Source organism: Oryzias latipes, chromosome 21, assembly GCF_002234675.1.
Source record: "Oryzias latipes chromosome 21, ASM223467v1".
Lineage (NCBI taxonomy): Eukaryota > Metazoa > Chordata > Actinopteri > Beloniformes > Adrianichthyidae > Oryzias > Oryzias latipes.
Window position 1 is genome coordinate 27,500,971 of NC_019879.2, and position 16,832 is coordinate 27,517,802.

At 40.9% G+C, this 16,832-nt stretch overlaps 1 protein-coding gene across 10 annotated transcripts in view; it reads right to left on the reverse strand.

The window, feature by feature from the left end:
* parp4 (poly(ADP-ribose) polymerase family member 4) overlaps positions 1-16,832 on the reverse strand; it is a 41,919-nt gene that overhangs the window by 16,120 nt on the left and 8,967 nt on the right. For 4 of the 10 annotated variants that reach the window (XM_011489972.3, XM_020713292.2, XM_011489974.3 and 1 more), the window contains exons 12-34: positions 16,131-16,229; positions 15,826-16,009; positions 15,616-15,754; positions 14,742-14,884; positions 14,534-14,665; positions 14,365-14,451; positions 14,121-14,285; positions 12,357-12,403; positions 10,293-10,374; positions 9,108-9,245; positions 8,578-8,767; positions 8,397-8,467; positions 7,559-7,746; positions 7,130-7,229; positions 6,223-6,393; positions 4,740-4,820; positions 4,582-4,662; positions 4,421-4,516; positions 4,235-4,348; positions 2,516-2,566; positions 1,092-1,115; positions 486-521; positions 325-375 (exon numbers count right to left, since the gene is read on the reverse strand). In XM_011489972.3, the coding sequence (XP_011488274.1) occupies positions 325-375; positions 486-521; positions 1,092-1,115; positions 2,516-2,566; positions 4,235-4,348; positions 4,421-4,516; positions 4,582-4,662; positions 4,740-4,820; positions 6,223-6,393; positions 7,130-7,229; positions 7,559-7,746; positions 8,397-8,467; positions 8,578-8,767; positions 9,108-9,245; positions 10,293-10,374; positions 12,357-12,403; positions 14,121-14,285; positions 14,365-14,451; positions 14,534-14,665; positions 14,742-14,884; positions 15,616-15,754; positions 15,826-16,009; positions 16,131-16,229 (2,470 nt within the window). The remainder of the gene's footprint in view (positions 1-324; positions 376-485; positions 522-1,091; positions 1,116-2,515; positions 2,567-4,234; positions 4,349-4,420; positions 4,517-4,581; positions 4,663-4,739; positions 4,821-6,222; positions 6,394-7,129; positions 7,230-7,558; positions 7,747-8,396; positions 8,468-8,577; positions 8,768-9,107; positions 9,246-10,292; positions 10,375-12,356; positions 12,404-14,120; positions 14,286-14,364; positions 14,452-14,533; positions 14,666-14,741; positions 14,885-15,615; positions 15,755-15,825; positions 16,010-16,130; positions 16,230-16,832) is intronic. The other 6 variants (XM_020713293.2, XM_011489973.3, XM_020713294.2 and 3 more) reach the window with 4 other exon arrangements.

Sequence of the window (16,832 nt, forward strand, 5' to 3'; positions counted from 1 at the left end):
GGCTGGAGCAGAGACGACAAACTTTGCAACAAATGTGGGGAAAAAAAGAACGCGGAGTTGTTGTCTTTATGTGAAATTTTCACAGATGTATCATAAGTGAACCATGTTAAAACCCACAGAAGTACGACTAAACCACGAACAGAACATGTAAATCAACGTAGAAGATAAATGTGCGTAATCTGTTAATGTGCAATTCATATAAAAAGAGCAGCAGTATTAGACACACACACACAGTTTGAAAATGTGTTTCCAATTGTTTGCCAAATATTTTTGTTCTTGAATCTGTTAGATCGGTGACAGGAAAAAAAAACGAGAAGAACTTACATGTTCCATTTGATCTCCATCTGCTGTACAGGACTCAAACTCGTCCCAACCCTTTGGATCCAAAATGCAAACACATTTGCGATATGATCAATATTTTGATGACGATATAACATGCGCTACATGAAATAATGGCAGAACAACCAAAACCGTGCAGAACTTACATTGCCCATATCCTCTCCTGAACTTGACTCTTCGTCCTGTGGATCCACAATGAAACACTTTAACAAAAACCCGTCACATTGAACTACAGAAACAAGACCTTTGCTGGAATTTACAGTCTTTTCTGCAGCTAACGGGATCCTATCAGGGTTTTGTTAGGCAGACAGCATCTTTGTTTTTCTATTTCACTGCAACAATTAATTTAAATAAGAGTCAACATAATTTCCATTATACTCCAAATGACCCTCGTCTACATAGGAGGAGACCATCTGATTGGTTAAGTGCATGAATGGATTTATTTGAATGAAGCTGCCGTAAGAATGTTTTAGCATACTTAAGGTTAGCATTTAGTGCAATTTTCGCCATCTTCTGCGATATACGTTTTGCACAGCTTGATATTGCGATAACGCTAAATTTGCGATTTATTGTGCAGGCCTCATCTTTTCCTTTAAAAGTTGAACCTTTATTTCAAAAATGGTTAAGGTTCAGCTGACCCAGAGCCGTGCTGCAGGCTTTTATTTGTTTAAAAAAAAAAGCTGGCTGTTGTTCTGTAAACTAAAAGATCCAAAAAGCCTGAGGAGCCCTCAGTCATAGAATCTGAACCATACCTGATGTTCGGCTCTCTTTGAAGCCTGTAAGGCAGAAAACTGTAGTTTATGTGTGTTTGAACAAAAGAGACACACATTTTAGTGTCAGTCTGTATGAGATACATTTACACTCAGCCACTTAGCAGACATTCAGAAAAAACTTCTCTAGAATTTCTTTGATAATTGCAATATGACATCTACATTTTTGTCGTATGGATGATGTCAGGATGTTTAATTCCTGAAAGTGTCAACTGTTTGAAAACTGATTATGAAGATCACTTGCCTGGTGTGAATGTAGTGTTAGACACACCCAGTTTGAAAATGTGTTTCCAATTGTTTGCCAAATAATTGTGTTCATGAATCATTGATATCGTCAAAGGAAAAAAATGTGCAGAACTTAGAAAGCAAATATTATCCTCCTCTTCCAAATAGGACCTCGACTCTACAGCATCTTGTGGTTTCACAATGCAAACACATTTATTTCGCCGTCTTTTGCAATATGCGTCTTGCACAGCTTGATATCGCAATAACAATGCATTTATTTTGCAGGCCTCATCTTTGTCTTTAAAAAGTTTAACCTTTAATTAAAAAAAAGATGGTTAAGCTTAAGCTGACCCAGAGCCGTGCTCATGGTCTTTCTATATATTTATGAGAGATTTATTGGTTGATTGTGTGATTGCACGATGCCACATTTATTTATTTAATTGTCAACAAGTTGGGACTCCATAACAATGACCCAGAGCCGTGCTGTAAAGAACGCTGCTCCAGGCCAGAACCCTGAGGTTCTTTCTGCAACCAAAGGCTGTACCAGGGCTGGCCAACCCGGGTCCTCAAGACCCTCAGGCCTCGCTGTTTTCCAGCTCTGCCTGCACTGCTTGATGCTGACCGCCTACATCAGGTGTGTTCAGTCATCAGGACGTGGAATTACTTGAGTCAGCTGATCAGCAGCATGCTTGTCAGGCAGGACTGGAAAAAAGGGGTAGAGCTGTGGGTCATGAGGACCAGGGTTGACCAGCCCTGATCTATGAACAGACACACGGTTTCTGGATCCTCATGGACAACCAGGAAGGTGAGCAAAAATGCAGGTTTTGTTGTCATAAGTGTTTAGTACAAAGAAATATTAAGGTAGTTGTCTTTTTTATGAGTCTGACCTACTAAATAAATTTTACAGTTCAAAACCGATTTCACGTTGGGCTTCCGCGTTCACAACCCTCATGTTCACGAGTCAGCACGCCATTCCATTTTCAGGATTTACATTCAAAATACAAGTGATTACGCATTGAAAGTTAAAGCAATTGAACTTTGACAGATTCAACTGTTTGAAAACTGATCATGAAAATCACAGGCCTGGTGTGAATGTAGTATTAGACACAGACTGTTAGCCAAATAATTGTGTTTGTGAATCTGTGACATCTTTAAAGGAAAAAAAACAGTGCAGAACTTACAAGTTCCATATGGTCAATCTCATCTAACCAGAGCAATGACTTTTCAGCATCCTGTGGATCCACAATGAAACACGTTAACATAAACCCGTCACAATGAACTACAGAACAGAGACTTTTGCTGGAATTCACAGTCTTTTCTGCAGCTAAAGGGGTTTCTATCAGGGTTTTGTTAGGCAGACAGCATCTTTGTTAGGACTGCACGATATCAGGAAAACTCATGAGTTGCGATAAAAGTAATCAATATAGCAATGACGATATAAGTTGCACTACAATAGGAAAACAACCAAACACATTATTTCTATTTCACTGCAACACAACAGAGACACAACGCAGACGGACCAGTGGCAATTTGGCATCAGACTGACTGACAGTCGAATCTCGATGTCTTAAACTTGCCATGCTGGGCGTTGTGCTCAAGGTGTTTGAACCGGTGCAAAAAATGGATGACAACTTTTTCGGTAAAGGTCGGAGGAAAAAACTAAATCAAATTGCTTTGGATTATTTGGAAAAAAAATAAAAAACTACTTCAAAACTTTTTTAGTTCGAGTCAAGGACTCATCTGACGTCCAGAAAAACTAGTCTGCTGGCTCCAAGAATAATTATAAACTGATCTGACATTCCCAGAGCTGACTGTGTTTGGCTCTTTAAACTCTCTTGGCTATAAGGAGTAGTAAAAATCTAGTTTTCATGTGAAGGCTGGAATATGCTGACCTTGGGGTCCAGCCACTCTTCCCTCAGAGCAAAATAGAACCAGTTTCATTTGCATCTGTGTAGCATTCTTCAGCCGCGATGTTTGGGGGAGGAGGAGTCTCCATATTTGCGGATTCTGCGGAATTGCGGGTGTCTCTGGTTTCTAACCCCCTGAATGGGAGGGGGAGGAATCAACGGATTCAGAATGAATGGATTCTGAAGCAGAGAAAAGCAGCTTTGTGCTGTTTTACAATTTTTTTAAAACAAGGTACAATTTACAAAAGAATACTGATCATGTAAAGCATGAACAGATGTTTTGTACCAGGTTAAAAGCACATTTTGCTAATTTACGCCTGTAGTCCCTACAAAAGTAAAAATAGGAAAGTAAGAACAAAATAATTAAGTCATGTCTTTCATAAGGCGTCAGAATCAGTCGGAGTTACATTAATTGCGTAAACAGTCACAGAGTCACTGTAATTCAAAAAGCCTGTGTGTTTAGTGTCGCCGGTGACAGCGACGGATTTAAAACTGTGATTTTCAGAGCAAAGACTGTTTTTTTTCAAGCAGAAGTGTAAGGTTTTCTTGTAAGATTTTCTTGTCAGGTTTAGAAAACAGTGTGTTTATTTTCTTCTTATTTTAGTGGCCTTTTAACTCAGTTTCCCATCACCCTGAAAATAGAAAAGTTGCTTCAAAAGAAAATACTTCTGCTAACAGAGAAACATAAATATTATGCTGCTAAATGTTTGTGCCAAAATTAAATAGTGAAAACTTTAACTTAGCTGATTGATGATTTATTTTGAATGTAACTATTTCTAAGTGAATTCTAAATTTTGAGCATTTTAACTTTTACTTGTTTTTCTTTTTATGAAGTCGTTTTCTTCTGGTGATTGTGTTTTTCAAAAATCCTTCAGAAAGTTGTGATTTCAGCCTCTGAATGAATGAAAAAGCAGCTCACAGAAATGTTTTCTGGCTTCTGAATGTTTTAAATTAAGAATGAGGACTGCATAAGGATGTGATGACTTCTCTTACACAAGATTGTGTTGGAGCATCAATCGTCCAGCTGACGTACGGCAGGAAGTCCACGTCTTCCTCAGCGATCAGCTTGGGAATGTCTGTGAAGCCGTCTTCCGGCTGCTCCGAGTCCTGAAACAAGAACATCCTTTATAGCGTAGATCCTCTAAGAAGATCCGTCTGTGTTTTGTGAGGAACACAAACCCTCTCCTCGATGGCCACAAAGCTGGTGAACTGCGACAGGATGGAATACTCTTTGCTCAACTCGATGATGAAGGACTTCAGCTCTTCTTTCTTACCCTGGAACACAGAGACTGTCAGTGCAAAGACACGAGAACGTCCTGGCTTTGCTTGTGACAGCAAACCTCGTGTTCTGCTTCGGAGGAGTCCAGGTTTCCGTCCTCGTAATCCCTTATGATGGCTCTGGCTGTGAGCTTGTGAAGAAACTGCATGCATGTATCAGAGGTCATTTGATGCTCTGGAGGGAGGGGGGCAGGCTTCATGAGGGGCCTCCAGTTCTTACCGTGCCTCTGGTTTTCTGCAGCTCGCTGGTGGACACCAACGTCTTCAGCTCCTCACCACACAAGTTTCCAAGAAGAGTCGCCTGCAACAGAAATCACGTCTCAGACAGACAAGTGGGGGGCGGTTCTTGGACTACATGGGCTCTTCCTTCTCCAAAGGGGATCCTCTGAACATTTCCTAAGAAAGAGCTCTCAGTTTGAATAAGTGGCAGCTGCTGGACTCTTTTGGGTCAGGTTGGGAACAGTTCTTAACAGATGAGTAAAATCTTTGGTCTGTTGGCGTCATTAGACTTTGCTGCTGATTAGACGTCATGGAATCATGCATGGCACGGAAGGCTTAAACCAGCACATGTCCAGGCCCGTCTGAAGTGGGCCAATGACCATTTGGGTGACCCAAAGAGTCATGGGAGAAAGTCATGTGATCAGATGAGACCCGAATAGGACTTTTGGGTCTGAACTCCACTTGCTGTGTTTGGAGGATGAAGAACTATGAGTACCATCCCAAGAACACCATCCCTACTGTCAAGCATGGAGGTGGTAGCATCATGGTATTGGGGTGTTTCTGCACATGGGACAGGACGACTGCCCTGTATAAAGGAGAGGTGCAATGAAGTGCCAAATTTTGGGTAACAACCTCCTTCCCTCAGCATTGAAGATGGGCCGTAGCTGGGTCTTTCACCATGACAATGACCCAAAGCAAACCGCCAGGAGAACCAAGGAGAGGCTCCGTAAGAAGCATATCAAGGTTCTGGAGAGTTCTAGCCAGTCTTCAAATCTCAACCCAATAAGAAATCTTTGAAGGGGGCTAAAACGGCATATTTCTCAGTGACAGCCCAGAAACCTGACTGATCTGGACAGGATCTGTGTGGAAGAAGAAAAAACCAAAATCCCTCCTGCAGTTTATGTAAACCTGGTGAAAAAGTACAGGAAACGTTTGACCTGTGAAATCGCAAACAAAAGCTACTGTACCAAATATGTTGTCCCATGTTCAAATACTTATTTGCAGCAGCAGCATACAAACAAATTATTTAAAAAAATTATGCAATGTAATTTCTAAATTAAGTGAACATACACCTAAGAGGAAAAATTTAAACCTCTCCAGTGACAGAACTTGCTAAAATCAAAAGGTGTTCAAATATTTCTTTGCTTCACTGTATTTCATATTGGCCACCTGTGTGATCTTTACAAGTTTGCCCATTTTTTTGTCCGTAGGCAGCCCAAATCCAGCTGTAAAAGAAAGTTGTGACAAAGGCTAAAGATGTGTCTAAGTTCATAAGAAAAAAAGTCTATTGTTCAAAGTGATTGTGCATCTTTCTCCGCAGAAAGCAAAGCAAGCAAAAGCTCTTTTTTTTTCTGGAAGGGTGGCAGATCTCCGTCACCTTGACGGAACAGTCCATCACCAGATGTCACACAAATGTGACCAACTCTGGAGAGCTACAGCAGATCAGAGGAACCAAACACATGTGAAAATTAAAGTGTCGCCACCTGAGTGCAGTGGGCCACAAAGCCGTAAACCAGAGTGTGGCAGTTGTTGAACAGGGCGCTCAGCTCCACCGGGGCCTGGACCGGAGGGGGCACGACTGAGCTGAACTGCTGCCACTTCACCGACACAGAGGTGCAGCCAGGAGACCGCATCCGGTCCACGTGACGCAGCATCTGCAGCAGAAACACATATTTTCAATGTGAGGGCAGCGTTTGATTAAAGACGACACGTACGTCTGTTTCTGCTCTCATCAAACCTTTTCTTTCATCTGCATTTTTTATCATTCAACTGTCAAGCTGACTGAAATGCAGCTTCCAACTTTGCAGAAACTCTTCTACCTTGAAACACTTTTAAAATCTGCTGCTGTTCATTTGAATGTCTCACCTGGTCCATCACTGCATAAAGTTTACTAATAAAGTCCAAGTCTGTTGTTTATCAGTGACGTAACTGAGTCCCCACAAAAGCCCCGCCCACCTACAGTTCATATCAATGAAAAATCATGTTTTTAAACAATACAGAATTATTTAAGCTAGTCTGCATCTAAGCAGAGATTATCGTGTGATTCTGTCTGAAACCTATTCATCACTTTATTATGATGCTACATGTTGTATTAAATGCACAGTTTAGCCATTTCAATGTTTTACTTTTGTTGAATTTGTTAGAAATATTTTAAGCTAAGCTGTACTTATTTGACAAGAAAATTCTGGACCGTTTCTTTAATGCTCACATGTTTTATAAGCCTTCTTTTACTTAATGCAACACTGTTTTGACAAATTGAACGTTTCCTTAAAGTAAAGGTAGATAAAAGTCATCCTGACTCAAAGAAAACGTTAATAAATGATTTTGCGTTGTGAATATCACTGCAGTAAAGAACAGAGAAGACCAGCAGAACCAAATGGACTTTCTCACCTTCTCTTCCCAGCTGTGTTTGGTTTTTGGATCAAAGAATTCATAAGCTCCGCCCCCTGCCTGGGCCAGGGCTCTGAGCATGTGGCGGTTGGCGGTCGAGCTGAAACAGCAAAGAAACGGACGTGTTGGTGAAGCTGAAAAGCCGCCCGGTTCCAGACTCAGCCGTTCTCAAGACAAGAATTTTCATGACTTAAAAGATCATTTAAGACCTGTTGTGAAGTAAACGTAAAATTTTCTTTAGCAAAAATGATTTAGCTAAATGTCTTTATGTATTTGCTCAAAACCATCAAGAACGCTTAAACTGAACCTATAAAGCCTCCGATGGTTGTTCCCACATGGGAATTCTGGCAAACCTTTTCTAAAACTCTACACTTCTTTTTGTGACCCGGTTTGAGTCTGAACACAGAGACGGCGGCGGGCAGGACCCACCTGAGGCCGCAGGTGAAGAGGCGGCTGTGGGCGGCGCCGTCTCTGAGCAGCTGCAGCGTGAGCTCGGGGTTCTGAATGTGACCATCCGACAGCAGCAGCAAGTTCCTGACGCCGCGCGACGGCGGCAGCAGGCCGAGCGCTCGCAGAGGACGCCACAGCTCAGTGCCGCCCCCGACAAGTGAGCCGCTCTACCAGGAAGCAGAGACGCAGACGGGACCATGTTGACTAACTGATATTGATAAATAGACTTTTTTCTGCAGTTTTATTTTATGGTTAAAAAGAATATATGTAAAAAATGTACATAGTTAAAAAGAAATCATTGAAATAAAAGGGGAGCAACTCACAGATTTATAAAAAATCTTCATTGATAACAAAAAGATAACCATGGAATGTATAAGCTAAGTTCACATTTCATCTTGATTACGATTCTATGAAGTTTGCTCATACAAAAAAATCGAGAAGCAGAAAAAACCCTTTTCTACAAAGATACTTCTCTCATTTAATCCATAACAAGATTATATTTCCTTGAAATATTTATTTACTGCTTTTTATTAAAATAAACAATAATGTTGTAAAGCGCTTTTAATCCTATACATTATTACAGTGTTTCCACTCGTGGAAAATCTCAGCTTTTATAAACAATTTTACTTTCACTGGTTAAGTCACTGGTAAAAATAAAAAATAAAAACAGAAAACTGATTCTAAAGCAGAGAAACAACTTAAAAACTGTTTAAATGAACCCTGAAGAACTGCTTTAAATAAATGAAGGCATGTCAATGATTGGAAAATAAAGAATAAAATCCATGAATAGATTTCGGGTTTAAGGGAACAAACTGACCTTGATGAAGCTCTCAGCGTCCTGAAGAACCTCAGAGACCGGCTGAGCTTTGAGGAAGGCTTCTTTGTGATCTAAAATTCAAAAGAAAAAGTGAGCAATTAAATAAAAACTTCCAACAGAAGTTAAGAAATGCTGAGCTGCTGTCTGAACACAGAAACAGATGCAGCGAATGGATCCCAACCTGAACCGAACAGAATCACGTTGAGTCTGAAGTCGCGATTGAGGCGATGGAGAAGCTGCAGGGCGATCCTCTGAGCTGAGCGGAGGGACTCCCCCCTCATGGACTCGGATGTGTCCAACAACAGGATCACCTCTTCGGCAGCAGAACCAGAGCTGACCTCAAAGTCTGGGTAGAAAACCAGCATGCAGGCCTGCAGGAGAAATCCCAGCCCCACTATAAGAAGCTCCTGAGTAACTTCAAAAAACCAGAGCCAAACTTTTCCTTATTTTAGCTAAATACACTTACAGACCTTTGAAGTTTGAACCCGTCTGACTTAATATGTCATAAAGACAAAATTAAATAAAAGATCAGAGTGAAAAATAAATGTTGTTTTAAAAATACACTAAAATGAAAGTTTTATTTAAACAAAAAAGAAATCTGCATTTAGCTAAAATGTCCTGATGTTGTTGGTAAACCCATCAACCTCAAAAGTTAATTTCGGGACATTTGGTAAAGGGAGCAGACACTTTCTTCTAAACCAGCAGAGTTACCTGGCTGTCTTTGTCTGGGTGGTTCTCCACCCACATCCTGGGCAGGTGCACATCTGAAAAACCGATGTCCAGATCGAAACCATACGGGTGCAGCGGCTGACCCGGCACAACGCTGATAACCGCCTTGCAGTCAGTCCTCTGAGACACACACACACACATATCAAGACAAGAGGGAAAATCCTCACTTCAGAGAACACATTAAATCCTACACGACAAAAGGAATGAGTCTTTTGAACCCCCCAGAATCTATCATGGAGTATCGTAGAGCTCCATGCAATACATTTTCAATCATTGTTAAGAAATATTCCATGAAAGTCCACTTCTATGCTGATAACGCTGCTAAATCAGGAGTCGGCTCGCGGTTTTCTCTGTTTCAACCATCCAACCATACAGAAAAACTTGAAATATTGTTCTAGACATGTATTTAAGAGGGTTTTCTTTCTAACAATTTGTTTGTACCTCAATTTTCTCCTGTTGCAATTTCTTTGTGTTTCTCAATCAAAGAAAAATTTGACTTTTTTGTTCTTTTACATAAAAGTGATATTCTAAATATTTTTTATTGTGGAGCTACTGTTAAAAAAAAGCTTCTTTTTCCTATTTCTGTATCTGGCCAAGATAACAGAAGATGTGTTTAAAATTGACAAATATTTAGTCAAAATCTTCCTAGCTGCCTGCAAGAAAACAATCACAAGACTCACAAGACAGACTCGCCAACACAGCAGGAATAGGAAAAAAACTGTGAAGGAAATATATATTCAATGGAACTCCTGAACTATAACATAAGAAGTCAAAAAGAACTTGGGAGGGAAAAATGGACCATCTACAAAACGACAGCGTCATCAGAACTCGTTCATGAAGAATGTTACAAAACCTGGAGACACAATGCATTATTTTTGTTTTATGTTTTTGTATATTTGTTTTTATTGCACTTCTGTATTTCATCTGTATGTTTCAATTATGTGTTTAAAAAAAGAAAAGAAAAATGTATTTTTATACTGCACTCTTAAGAATAGGTTAAATGACCCAAAGGCATTATGCAATCACAATGGCTTCTCACTTTACTGTCAAACTTTCCCAAACAGAAACTTAACCAATAAAAGATAATTAAATCTGAATAATTAACAGGATGCTTTGTGACATATAACATGCTGTCAACATTAAACCAAAAAAACAGGAGCAGCTCACCTTTGTCTTGATTTGGTGAGTGTTGCTCTTCAGGTAGACGATCTCGTTCGGCATCTCCACTGACATGTCCAATGAGAACTCTCTGAGAAAAGCAAACATGAGCACTGAGCATGTTACCATGGAAACCGGACCTGAAAGACCATGTGTGTTTTCTTGATTTAGCTGAAATAAAGAGTCTACGTTTGATTAGAAAATTATTGATCTGCACCAGATGAAGTTAGTTCTGGTTTTGCATCGTTGATAACTTTTCAGAACTCCTCTGCTTAGGTTCAAGCTTCTGTTTGCAACAAGTAGGTTTCCAGTCCACATTGGAATTAAGTACTTTTAAATGAAGAGGCAACCAGAGATGTTATTCCATTCCATTCCATTCCATTCCATATGAAGACTACAGTTTAGGATCCCGAAGGTAGACTTTTTGTGCGTCAATACAGGCGTCTGTATCAATTCCTAGACGACAGAAGATAATAAAGTCTGTGTGGATGATGGATTTCTCCCAGATGGAGCAGAGAATGCATCCACAAATGTTCTGTATGGTCATCACCTCTTTTTCAAGCTTCCAGGAGTAGCTGGAAGTCTTCTTGAAAAACGTGAAATACTGAACAGACACATGAAAAAGTGTTTTAGGTTTCTGGGTAAAGTCTGTGATGAACTCAGTTGTCTCCTTAAGCCTGATTCACATGCACCCATGTGGGGGTTGACCTGCATGGGTGCTGCATTTTTTTTGGTTATGGAGGGTCATAGAGAAGAGCGGCTGAATCTCAAGTTCCCTTGAAGTTCTTGTTACCATCTTAAGGGACATCATAAAAAATGGAACGTATAATGTCGCGTATTGTGAGGTATTTAAAAGGGTAATAAAGGTCACGTCCACTTATGACTTAACGGTGATGCTATTCTACAGTGCCTTTATAACGCACTCTAGTTGCACATGCCCAGTGGGGGCCCATAAGATGGCCAAACAAACACACAAACAATTGGGGGTGTGAGAAAAAAATCGATTAGCCAAAATATCGCGATAGTTTATTTGGTGATACTTGTATCTAGTCAAAATGCTGTCAGGGCGATTTAGAACCTTAAGGAACATTCATTCTTTGGTTTTTTTATTTATCCTGAAAAATATTTTGTTGTGGAAAATCAGACAATGTTGACTGTTCCCTTTCTATATTTTAAGTTACCAAAATAAAAGCACTATTAATTTGTTTGGCTAAAAGCAACTTATATGAGATACAGTTGCAGTGCTTAACATTGTGATCATTAAATAAACTGAATTTGACCATTTTTTTATAATGGAAGACATATTGAAATTCAGTTAGAGTTTTTCCGAAGTCATTTTTTAAAGAAAAAAAAGAAAGAAAATATGTTCCGGTAAAATGTTGGGGTATGTATCGGCAGACTCTTGCCAATTCACAAACACTACAAACAACACTCTGATTATCACATGTCTAACAGTCAGGCTGAACACATAAAAATCTGTGAAATTACAAAAAGCTTTTGTCTTATTCTTAAAGTGGCCTATATCATGCAAAATCATCTTTTTTGAGCTTTCAAGTGTATAATAATGTTAATTCCTCACTATAAACAACCCAAAGCGGTATTTTGATGCATTCACACATTTCTGAGTATTCCTCTAAAAATCTGAGCACCAGCTTCTCCCAATCCATTAAAACAAGTGGGTTATTACTTTGTGATGTAGATAAGTGAGGAAGAGTGTGCGCTGCCAGGACCACTACCAGGCTAACACACACACACACATAAACACACACTTTCCCCGCAGAGGTAGCGGTGATCAGCTGAACACTGTCAAACTATCGTCGTCCTACTTTCGGGCAGGTAAAAGGTAAAAGGGCTGCAAAAAATAACTAATATTTCATTTAAAATTTCATTTTTGAGTGTGCCAAAAGTAATATATTATCACATATATGGATAAAGTCTACTCTAAAAGACTTAAGAAAAGCAAGATATAGGCCCTTTAAGATTCACTTCACAGAAATGCATCTCAATGTATATTCAATACACTGACCTGAATACTTAAGAGCTCAAACAGTAAAACTTTACAGTAAAACTCACCTTGAACTTTGCGACTTGTCAGTCACACAAACTTTCTCCACTGAGACCTAGAAACACAAAAAACGCAGTTATTAAAAAAAAGAAAAAAAGAAAAAGGTCCAGCCAGTCCAATACTTTAGCATCTAAAACACCTTTTTCCAAAATTCTTTAATTGTTTTGATGTTTTTATACCTTGTTTCCATCATGAAACTTTTAGAATTTGTCATTAAAACTACCATGTCAACTTTCATTTTTTAGTTCCCATCCTTCTCTGGGTGATATTTTGTTGATTGACATTTAATGATCTGAATCATTTAAATTTATAAATAAATGTATTTATTTATTTATTAGATATAAATAAACCAAAAAAGTACATCAGTGTTAAAGTCTCCCTGCTGATTGTTGAAGTTTCATAGTTTAAAATGATTTGAATTTGAGCAGAACCTCTAGTTTCTTCGGTTCCTGAAGTGTATTCTTCGTGAAAAAGGCTGAATACGGAAGAGTTTTTGAACTCTGGTCCTCGAGATCTCCCACTCCGTTTCTGTTAAAAGTTCTTCACTGAACGAACCGTTTAACAAACTGATGGAGAAAATCAGCTGAAAGAAGTTCAGGTAGAGCTGGAAAACAGGTCGGATAGTAGATTTAGAGTACAAGGATTTGGTAGCCCCAGTCTAAATCAACCTAGTCAAACTACACTACATTAGTTACACCTTGCTGGTACCAGCTTGGACCCCCCTTTGGCTTTAGAACTGATTTAATCCTTGGTGGCATTGAGAGTTTGGTCCATGTTGACAAAATCACGCAGTTACTCAGATTTGTGGAATGCACATTCATGATGCCAATCTCCCATTTCACCACATCCCAAAGGTTCTCTATTGGGTTGAGATCTGGTGACTGTGGAGGCCATTTGAGTCCAGTGAACTCATTGTCCTGTTGAAGAAACCAGTTTGAAATGATTCTAGCTGTATGACATGGCACCTTATCCTACTGGAATTAGCTTTCTTAAAGTTAAAGTACCATTATCTGTCACACACCTAGGTGTGTGAAGTTTGTTTTCCGCATTTGACCCCCTCCCCTGGGGGGAGCGTTGAGCTGCAGACACAGCCGCGCTCAGGAACCATTTGGTGGTTTAACCCCCCAATCCAACCCCTTAATGCTGAGTGTCAAGCAGGGAGGCATTCGGTCCCATTTTTAGTCAGTCAGGTCCAGTTTTGAAGTCACGACCTTCCAGTCACAGGGCGGACACTCTACCACAAGGCCACTGATCACAACGTGGTAAGAGAGGGATGGAAATGGTCAGCAACAATAATCAGGTAGGGTGGGGGTATTGGAACCACGCTGAATTGGTACTAAGAAAATATCCCCCAAACCATGACACCACCACCTCCCCACCACCTGAACCATCGATACATGGCAGGATCGATCCATGCTTTAATGTTGTTGATGCCAAATTCTGACCCTACCATCGAACACCGAATATGGCAGACGGAGACTCATCAGACCAGACAACGTTTTTCCAATCTTCTATTGTCCAGTTTTGGTGAGTCTGTGTGAATTGTAGCCTCAGTTTCCTGTTCTAAGCTGACCGGAGTGACACCCGGTGTGGTTTTCTGCTGCCGTCTTTGTCCCTATTCACCTTTTATCTTTAAAGAACAGGGTTCAGTTTCTGACAGTGAGCATCCGATACAAATACTTCTAAAATCCACCGGCAAATAATCAACCCAGCAAAGGTAAATGGGCTGAAACTGAAAACTTGGACTTGTGAAGATCTGCTCCTCCTCTCACCTGCGTGGTCTGGTTGAGCCCGTCGCTCTCCTGCCAAGGCGCCACACTCCCTGGCAGAGAGAAATGAATTCGCCCTTCACTGACCACCAGCTCGGACACATATGTGACCTTAATGAGGACGGTCGCTCCAGGAGGCAGGTTGCCCACGCTGATGGTGAACACGTCCTACAGAGAGAGGAGAGCATGATGCTCCACAGAGTACAACCAGAAACAACTCTTCAATGGAAGACAGCTGGAGACGTACAGGAGCATCCTGGTCCATCAAGTACGCTCCATGGCCTTTTTCTACCGCCTGTCTGTACTCCTTACGAGCCGTCTCTTTCTCCTTCACCTGAGTTCCAAAAAGTCTGTCATGATCATCAGTATCAAGAACGAAAAGGAAGAACCATCAGACACCAGTGAAAAGAGGTTACCTGTCCCACCACATGCTTTCCGTTGATGAAGGCCTCAAAGCCACACACAGTGGCGGAATTGCCCAGCGGGAAGACATACTTGGCCTCGATAGGCACTGTGCTCAGGTTAGTGTATTTTTGGAAAACGATGACCTGTCAGAAGACGCAGGAGACGAAGCTCAGAGCTGAGCTCTAACATCACAGCACATATGAGAGACCAACATCTCACCTGGGAGAGCAGATCTATCAGCTTGCACTTAACGTGAATAGACTGCAGGGGGAGCTGCAGCCCTGAGCTGTCCTGCAGTCCGGCTTTCACGTCTTCCCGAGGATTTTTAACGTTTTCGGCCTGCTCCTCGTCCGGTCCCAGCTCTACACACAAAAACATTTAACAGTTTTCTATTGTCATAAGAGCTTTTTATCGACGTGGTGTCCTCTCCACCAAGTTTTGATCCAGATTCCAGCTCAGACGAGGAAAAAAAAAGACATGGATCTAGTCGTCTGCCGGTGGATCCATCAGAAAGGGGCGGAACCGGGAACTGGTCAGAGTTGTTTCTACATCACACCAAAAAGCTTTTTCCAACAACTTTTTTTTCTGCTAATTTACAACAATTTAAATTAAGAAATATACTAAAATATAATCTTAAGCTGAAATGTCTTTATACATGTCCTCCATCATGAGAAAAATGTCACAAGAGCACAAAAAACCCAATTCTCTTTGGAGTGGCGGGAGAGAGTGTAAACACAGAGCTCTCAGTTATGGGTGATGGAAAGGGGGGTGGGGTCAACAGCTCCGCCCACAACTTAGAGGTGATTTTCAAATGATCTTCTATCACTCTGCAGAAAATATGTCCTAGAAAATGGCGCACATTTTTATATTGACTAAAAATTTCATATTCATAATTAAAATACTAGTTAAAAGAAAAAGTTGAATTTAAAAAGAAAAAACAAGTATTTCCCTCTTACATGGCTCCTAGTTTTCACCACAGAATGTTAAGTGAATGTAGGTCAGTTTGCTATTTGGCTTGATCTGGTTTGTGGGGTTATTACTGCCATAACGGATGTTTTTATGAACACTAACATAGGGGTAAACCTGTGCTCACCTTGACTCCGCTGATCCAGCTCAGTGGCAGAAGTGTCGACGGTGGGTCTGAACTCCTTCAGCTGTTCTCCATCCACGCTGTAGCGAACCACGTACTTCAGCTTCACCTGGTCGGGGCTGTAGACGACGAACTCGTCGTCCTGCAGAAAACAACATGAGCAGCGGAAAAAGCCGGCTTGATCTTCTACCCATCAGGGTGGCTGCGTCTCACCTCAAAGTCGGATTGGCTGATCTGGGTGCGCCGGATGCCGTGCACGCTGTGGTGGCCCAAAGGCGCGTGGGTCAGAGTGGGGTCCCTCTGCCGTACATCCTTGCAGTTTCCCAGGGCCACGTCACAGACCAGCAGCAGCCGGGATCCGTCTGTCTCGCTTGGTTTGGAGTACTTCAAGCTGGTGCTGTGGACAGAAGGCATGAACTCGTGAAGGTGGAGAACACAGCTCAACCCAATTTGTTTGTCTGAAAACAGAAATTGTGTTCAAGGAAAGAAACTCTTTCTGGATCAAGACTTCCACCAACCTCAGGGAATCACTGAAGTAAATCCCGCTGCCCAGATTTCCCACATCTGTTCTTTGAATCCCATGAAGCTCCACACCGACGCGAGGAAGCAGCAGACCTCTGGAAACATTTCATGAAGCAGCACAGAAGAAGCCTATGAGGCAAAGAACTGTCCAAGAAGAACAGGCCAGACCTCTAACAAAAGCAATCTGATTTAATTTATCCTTGAAGATAACCCTAAGAACATAAGAAATGCTTTTCTCAGAGAAACAAAAGCACCTTTCTGACTAGGAAAGCAAAATCTGAATTTTAATTCAAATCTATCTCTGATAATCTTAGCAACCCAGCTAAATTCTGGAGATAAATAAAATCACTATCTGGGCCCCAGACCGAATCAACTCTGCCAGAAAGTATCATAGTTGATTCTGTTTTAGTACAGCAGAAGAAGAAATTGCAAAGCAATTCAATGAACATTTTATATCTGCCAGCTCAGTTTCCAATGTATTATCTCAGCTCACATCCTTTCATTCAAATGCTTTTTCTGCATCTTATCCTGTAACAACTGCATTTCGCATAAAGCCCATCTCCTGTGCTGAAATGAAAAAGGCGCTGAAACCAATTGACCCCAAAAAAACCCTCCTGGTCCAGATGACTTGGACCCCCGTCTCCTAAGGCTTGCTGCAGATTTTATAGCTGAACGCCTTGCCCACATTCTCAATTTGA